The 8,000-nt window shown below is 38.6% G+C and overlaps 1 protein-coding gene across 1 annotated transcript; it reads left to right on the top strand.

Annotated features, from left to right (window-relative positions):
* The first annotated feature begins 1,605 nt into the window (after window positions 1–1,605).
* LOC109216673 (apoptosis-inducing factor 2-like) lies at window positions 1,606–4,241 on the top strand. The gene is made up of 4 exons (XM_019380846.1): window positions 1,606–1,851; window positions 2,294–2,550; window positions 3,016–3,470; window positions 3,765–4,241. Exons 1-4 carry the CDS (start codon window positions 1,727–1,729, stop codon window positions 4,020–4,022), a joined length of 1,095 nt encoding a protein of 364 aa, XP_019236391.1. The 5' UTR covers window positions 1,606–1,726; the 3' UTR covers window positions 4,023–4,241.
* Window positions 4,242–8,000: the final 3,759 nt, after the last annotated feature.

Below are 8,000 nucleotides of genomic sequence, written 5' to 3' on the forward strand. Positions count from 1 at the left end.
GTTTATACTACTTGCAATTTAAGTCTGCTGCTAGCTTAGAGGAGCATGTCTAATTGACTTAATTGCTTTATCTGCCTAAACTGCCTTATTTGTATTATGTGAAGCATGCTAGGTTAGAATTACCTGTTTTACCTTGGTATGAAGTTGAGTTTAATTGAGTATTCTTTGTGTTATTACTGTGTGTTATACCTTGGGGCTACGGGACGGCATCCCGGGAGATCCCCTGTACGTATTTTAGATTTGAACTGAAGTGCGGGATACCGAGAGATCCCCAGCACGTATATTGAGGATATCAAGAGATCCTCGGGATACCAAGAGATCCCTAGCATATATTGAGGATACCTAGAGATCCTCGGGATACCAAGAGATCCCTGGCATATATTGAGTATACTAAGAGATCATCGGGATACCAAGAGATCCCTGGCATATATTGAGGATACTAAGAGATCCTCGGGATACCAAGAGATCCCCGGTTATTATCTTTGTGAAGAGTGGTATTCCTTGTGATTGTTTTTGTCTCTGTTCAGTCATTGTTATCCTTATTATCCTGTATTAATTCTTACTGTTTGCTTTCAACTGTATTGTTTTACCTTGATCTGTTATACCTTATATTTCATTTAACCTCAGTAGGGCCCTGACCTTCCTCGTCACTACCCGACCGAGGTTAGGCTTGGCACTTACTGAGTACCGCTGTGGTATATTCATGCCCTTCCTGCGCATGTTTTTCATGTGCAGATCCAGGTACTGCGACTCAGACTTATCCTGCTTGAGGCGAGGCGCTTGTAGAGACTCCGAGGTATATCTGCCGCGTCCGTAGACCGAAGAGTCCCTTTCTACTCTTCCCTTAAGTAGTAGCCCTTCTGTATTATTTATTTTTGTTAGACACTCTGGAGTTAGATACTTGTAGACATTCAAAAGCTTGTGATCATGAGATTCCGGGTTTTGGGAAATGTTATTAGTTTCGTGAGTTGATATTGCGTATGCTGAGCGGCATTTTAAGCACTCTTTTATTTCACTATTTCGGTTCCTAATTATTTCTTCCGCAAATTTTATTTATTTTCCCCATTGCTAGGCTTACCAAGTCGTAGAGACTAGGTGCCGTCACGATGGTTCACGGAGGGCGAACTGGGGTCGTGACACACGTAGAGAAAGAAAAAGAACACAACATAGCCACACTAAATCCGTGAAAATTAAATTTTACTACTTAGTATACATGCAAACTTCTCTATAGCAGTGTTGTTTATTCTAATTTTTTTTATTGTTGTAGCAAAGTGCTATTGTTATAGAGAACACCTATTATAACATAGCTTGAAAATTAATTTCAAAGAAACTTGAGTTTTATAGTGAATGATAGCTATATACCGATGCTGTTATAGCGAGGTTTGATTGTAATAGGCAGATGAAAGTTTCTTGGAAAATACTTTATTGAATTTGTTTTTATTTACTTGTTCAAACACCCAGTTACCAGTCCTAGCTTTTGTTCCATGCTACCTACACAGAAACTGAAATTTGGAACCTTCCATTCTGACAACTTTTCTTAGTATTTCCTTTGTCCTTTTCGTGATTTGTCATTAAATATATTATTTTCAATGAGCTGTTGATCCCGCGTGGTTGACAATGACCAAATCATACCATAACATAGCAACAAACTTGTCTTGATTTGCCTTTTCTTTCCCAGCTACAATCTTTTTCCTAAAAATAGCATTGTGGGGTATTGTAGAAATAAATGGAGAATCCATCGGAGTGGGGCGGAGGGAGAGGGAAAAGGGTGGTGGTGATAGGCGGAGGAGTAGCTGGTTCCCTCATTGCCAAGTCCCTTCAGTTCGATGCTGATTTAACCCTTATTGATCCGTAAGCTCTCCTCTCTTTTTCAATTAATTAATTTGCAGTGTGCATATACCCCATTTAATATGTAGAGACTTATATCTGATTATTTCAAAGAAAATTTGTGTATGAAAGATATATGTCTTAGCATGGCGCGAGTAATAAGCTTTTGCTATGGAAATGCATTCTCTTGACTTGGTTGACTTGTTACTTAATGTTATAGTAATTGCTTTTTCTTAACTTTTCAGCTCTGTTTATTGATAATTTTGTTTGATTACATGGGTTTAGATAAACTCAGATGCAATGTCACAATAAAATTGGCCAATTTTAGAAACTAAAGATGGGAATTTTGTTAAAAATTAAACCCTAAACCCAAATTGCCTTTGATTTTCTAAAGAAAACTCTTTCCTGTGTGTATTTGGTTCAATGTGTTTTAATGGGTAGCAAAATTACCTGTTAATGTTAACAGGAAGGATTATTTGGAGATACCATGGGCAAGCTTAAGAGCAATGGTAGAGCCTTCTTTCGCTGAGAGATCAGTGATCGACCACAAAGATTACCTCGCCAATGGGCGTCTCATTGTTTCCAAAGTCACTAATATCACCAACAAAGAAGTCTTGACTGCAGACGGACGTCAAGTTGCCTATGACTATCTTGTCGTAGCCACCGGCCACTATGATCCCCTGCCCATTACTAGAACTGATAGACTGGAAGAGTATCGATCAGGTATACATAACATCAAAGACTTCTTTTATAATATGAATTTGTTATTTGGATCCTCATCCTTAAGTCGTTAGATATACCATCTGCTCTGCTTTTCAACGAGCAAACTATATGTACTTTTACCTTAGCAAGCTATGCTGGAACCAGATAATTGTATGACAAGTTTATTTATTAGCTATGTTGCTTCTCCAGAAATGCCACCACATTGGTGTCGGACTCTCCCAAAGTTATGCCTTTTTGGAGGAGTACGACGACATTTTTGGAGGATCTGAGCAACATAGTTTCTAAGATTGTTTTACTATAAAATGAAGATGTCGAGATCTACTAGTGATTAAATTGTTTCTTATTCGATCATCTTCCTTCAAAATTATTAGAGTCTTTTCATAAAAGAATGCACTGAAGATGACTTGATGTTACTGGTCCAAATTGTGCAAGGGTCGACTGATTATGATATCTTTCTTGTTGCAGAAAATGAGAAGATAAAAGCAGCTGACTCTATATTGATTGTTGGTGGTGGACCTGTTGGGGTTGAACTTGCAGCAGAAATCGCGGTCGACTTTCCTGAGAAGAAGGTAACTCTGGTGCATAATGGATCCAGGTTGCTAGAGTTCATTGGACCAAAAGCAGCTGACAAGACTTTAGAATGGTTGAAATCTAAGAATGTGGAAGTGAAATTGATGCAATCTGTAGATTTGAGTGATAACACCTCAGATGGAAACAAAACATATTTCACTTCATCCGGAGAAACTATCAAAGCAGATTGCCATTTTCTTTGCACAGGAAAACCACCAGCTTCAGAATGGTTAAGGGAAACGTATTTGAAGGACCGAATGGATAACTTTGGAAGGTTAAAAGTTGATGAAAACCTTAGAGTCAAGGGTCATAGAAACATATTTGCCGTTGGAGATATCACTGATATTAAGGTAAGCACTGAATAATTGCATATCTCATATTTCTTGAAACCTTTTTCCTTGTAGCTGTAAATAGTATTTTGTATTAAAGGCAGTACAGATATGAAAACATCCAATCGCATGAGGAAAAACTTGAAAATGTGGTTGCACTGACTTTTGTTGTTACAGCTGCTACAGTTAAAAAATATATGTGTCGATTTTGATAACAGAATAGTACTTAGAGGAACTGACAGCTAGTATTTCAAATTTTTGAGCAATATTCTTCTATTATTGAAGTGAATTCTTATTCTTCTAATTCGCTACCAGGAACTTAAACAAGGATATTCAGCTCAGAAGCATGCTGTAGTGGCGGCGAACAACTTGAAACTATTGATGAGTGGAAAGGAAAGCAAACTTGCAACTTATGAGCCTAAGTCAGCCAAGATTATTGTTTCATTAGGAAGGCAGGATGCAGTGGCTCAATTCTCATTCACAACTATCATTGGATTAGTTCCCGGGATGATCAAATCAAAGGATTTATTCGTGGGGAAAACGAGGAAGAAAATGGGGCTTCCTCCCAAGTAATATTGTTCATTCATGAGATTCGGATCATTCTGGCTGTAAGAAAATGTTGCTTTTTTTTTTTTTTTTTTCCTTTCATGGCCGAAACTCAAGTTCTTCTACTACGTTTTGCAGTAGAATGTGCATAATAGTTCAATTTTTTTCTGGCTCTGCTATAAATATGAGATATCTGTTGAGTATAAGATGCAGTAGTCCTTCTTTATGTTGGCTTGTTATTTTCTATTAGATGTGTGGAAATTGCATTGATTTGTAAACTATAAATGTGAATTATAGTACTATTTTTGAAGAACTTTAATGTTAACATGGTCTAAAGAGGAAGCTAAGCTAAGCTGTGCTATGATTCTTTTAAAAAGAAAACAGGAAAAGGAAAAACAAATCTTTGTACTAAACTCAATTTTAAAATTTCAGTTTTGACGAATCAAACGACCAAAATTATATGTTGTTTTGTAGTAGTAGTATTTTTGAAAATGTCATATTACTACGGGCTCGGTGATCTAGTAAGAAATTCACCAATATATATAACGTTGTAGTGTAGTAAGAGCTCAGTCAACAATTTTTATGGATTAAAACCTCACAGTTCTTCCAATGCAGGCTCGGGTCCTGTTAGAGCATGGCTTCCACATTGTACTGCCTGTCTCCACAGCGTAGCAGGAATTAAATGCGTCAAAATGGTTAATACACCCAAAATTTTGGAAAACACATTGATCATATCCTATCCTAGTTCTTTTGTTTCCTTTCCCCAAGAATTTCTGTTTTGGTTTTACCTCGTGGAGATGTAATGTAGCCGTGCTACATTGAATGAAAGTAAATTGCTTCGGTCTGATTCTCAAAATTTACTTCGTTTTAAAAATGGTTCTTCCAAATATTACTCTGCTTTCAAATTTCATTTTAGAGTATGCTATCATGAGAAATTGAGTATTGTGAAAGAAATACCTATAGAAAAAATTGAAAAGTAAATGAACGAAATTTATAAAGTAATTTGACAATTGTTCACAAACCTAACCCAACTTTTTCTAGGTTTTCGCCACCCTAAGTCACTATCTACGTACCACTAACACTTGTAGTGGGATGTATAGGATATCATTTCCTTAATCAGTAGTCTCACATTCGAGTTTTGGAATGGAAAAAATTTCGTTAGGGAGCGCTTCGTCCTTTTGCGCCGTCCTATAGAAGCACCGGTCTGTAGGTATGAACCTATGGTGAATGAAGGTGTTAAATATGGGGACGAGGTAGACCTAAATTGCTTTGAAAGAAGTTGCCTCGAAAGACTTATAAATCCTTGGAACCAATACAGAATTAGCTAAAGATAAAACGCAATGTGAAAAAAACATATATGTGATATATATATATATATAAATATATACACACACACACACACACACACGCACGCACACACTTTTTTTTTACTACGTACGACAGTTATTTTATTTTGGCATGATGATGATATGAGTTGAGTTTAAAGAAGTGAAACTGTCACGACCCAAAATCAACCGTCGTAAGGGCACCTATCGTGGAGCTAGGCCAGCCATTACACAACATCTCAATACAGTAAACACGTTAAAAATAAAGGTGGAAGAAATTAATATTTAAGAAAAACCTTTTTTGAAAAACAAAAGCAAACCAAAATATGATACAATCCATCCCAAAACCTGGGTGTCACAGAGTACATGAGCCTCTAAACCAGAATACAGTCCACTACAGTGTCTGGGGAATAAAAATTGAAATATAGATAGAGATAAAGAAGGAGAGTCAAGGCCTACGAACGCCATGCAGCTACCTCGATAGTCTCCGGGACCTGACTCTTTAATCAGCAGCCGCCGTGACCAGAAGCACCTAGATATGCACACGAGGTGCAGGGAGTAACGTGAGTACAGCCAACTCAGTAAGTAACAGGTCCAACCTTTGGACTGAAAGGTAGTGACAAACTCAACTGGTACAGTTAAAAATAGAAATAACAGTGCAGAAATGTAGGCATGCTTTCAAGTTAAATAGATAGCTCAAAACAGTAAAATAGATCAGATGTGAACAATGTGAAGATTATAACTCTTCTATTTCTACATGCCAATGCACATGCTTTACGTGATGCACCATGCTAACAGCCTCATACTCACACTCTCAAATGCTCAACCAATCAGTATTGTATATAGTCCATACGGCCCAGGGAAGACCCATCCCGAAATATATAAATCACTGACCATCAGTCACCCAGTACCGAGGAAGGCCAGTCCAGCCCTTCGGAGTAGATCCATCTCCAGGTATCAAGTACTTCGGACAAAAACTATGTTCAGGGAAGATCCATCCCTCAATAATATCAACCGCGCTCACTGGGGGTGTGTACAGACTCCGGAGGGGCTCCTACAGCCCAAGCGCTATCCTAAAATCAGTATAACCTCTTCGGCGTGCAGTCCGATCCCATAATTGTCACTCATAATTAGGCTCTCAGCCTCAATCTCTCCAGTCTCACTCACAGACTCACAATATCATGAAAATTAGCCCGGAACAATGATATAACGTATCAATAAATAACATTTAAGACTGAGATATGATATGAAATGAATGAATATGACTGAGTACGAAATATCAATGAAATCACTAAGGTGACAGCAAGAAACGATCACTATGGGTCCCAACCATACCAGCATAAAGCCTAAACATGATATCTAGCATAATTAATATCTCAATTACTTTATCACATGATGAAAATACGGATATGAACAAGATAGAATCACTATACAGTGCCATGGAATCAACCAGGTCACAATTCTCACGGTGCATGCCCGCACGCCCAATACTTGGCATGTGCGTCACCTCAATACCAATCACATAACACATAATTCGGGGTCTCGAACCCTTAGAATCAAGTTTGAAAGTGTTACTTACTCAATTCGGGCAAAATTCTACTCCAAAATGCCTTTACCACTCAAATCAGTCTCCAAACGTCCCCGAATGTAGCCACAAGCAATACAATACAATTAATATAGGCTAAATGGATCGATTCCACATGAAAAACACTAATTTATAACCAAAAATCCAAAATCGGCTCACCCCCCGGACCACGTCTCGAAATCTGACAAAAGTTAGAAAACCCGAAAGCTCATTCACTCATGAGTCTAACCATACCAAATTTACCCAAATCCGATAACAAAATCTCATTCAAAACCTCAAAAATTTAACTCAAGAACTCTTCCTCTTTTTCCCTAATTTTTCATCCCAAATCACAAATTAGATGATGGAATTAAAGGCATAATCATGGAATTTAGCTAAAACCAAGTAAAAATCACTTACCCCAATCAACTCCTTGAAAATCCCTTTAAGAATCGCCCAAATCCGTGGTCTCTAGCTCAAAATATGAAAAATGGGTTCAAACCCTCGTTTTTTAAATTTAACACCGCTACCCAGATATTTCTTCATCGCGAACGCGGCCTTTCCCTCGCGTTCGCGTAGCACAATTGATTCTGCCGCCCGAAAGCGAACGCGTCCAACCAACCGTGAACGCGATGCTTCGCTGACCCCTCACTTCGCGAACGCGACTAACCTTCCGCGAACGCATAGACCAAATGGCTGGGGTCCCCGGCTGCCTCACTCCTCTTCGCGAACGCGTTACACTTCTCGCGTTCGCGATGCCTCCACTGACCACACCTTCGCGAACGCGGGCTCCTCTTCACGAACGCGAAGAGAAAACTTCCATCATCCTCCAAGTACACTTCAGAACCTCCCTCGCAAATGCATAAGAGGAAACCAGATGAACCAATGACCAGCAACTTCAGCTATTTCACCAACTCAAAATCAAGTCTGTTAACCACCCGAAATCAACCCGAGGCCCCCGGGACCTTAACCAAACATACCAACAAGTCTTATAACCTGATATGAACTTAGTCGAATCCTCAAATCACCTCAAACAACATCAAAAATACAAATTACACACAGATTCAAGCCTAATGAACTTTGAAATTTCAAAATTCCACAAACGATGCCGAAACC

The sequence above is a fragment of the Nicotiana attenuata genome, unplaced genomic scaffold (assembly GCF_001879085.1).
Source record: "Nicotiana attenuata strain UT unplaced genomic scaffold, NIATTr2, whole genome shotgun sequence".
Lineage (NCBI taxonomy): Eukaryota > Viridiplantae > Streptophyta > Magnoliopsida > Solanales > Solanaceae > Nicotiana > Nicotiana attenuata.

Coding starts and splice junctions, on each gene's coding strand:
- LOC109216673 (XM_019380846.1), top strand. CDS start 1,727: ATGGAGAATCCATCGGAGTGGGGCGGAGGGAGAGGGAAAAGGGTGGTG. Junction 1,852..2,293: donor GATTTAACCCTTATTGATCC/GTAAGCTCTCCT, acceptor TAATGTTAACAG/GAAGGATTATTTGGAGATAC. Junction 3,471..3,764: donor GAGATATCACTGATATTAAG/GTAAGCACTGAA, acceptor ATTCGCTACCAG/GAACTTAAACAAGGATATTC.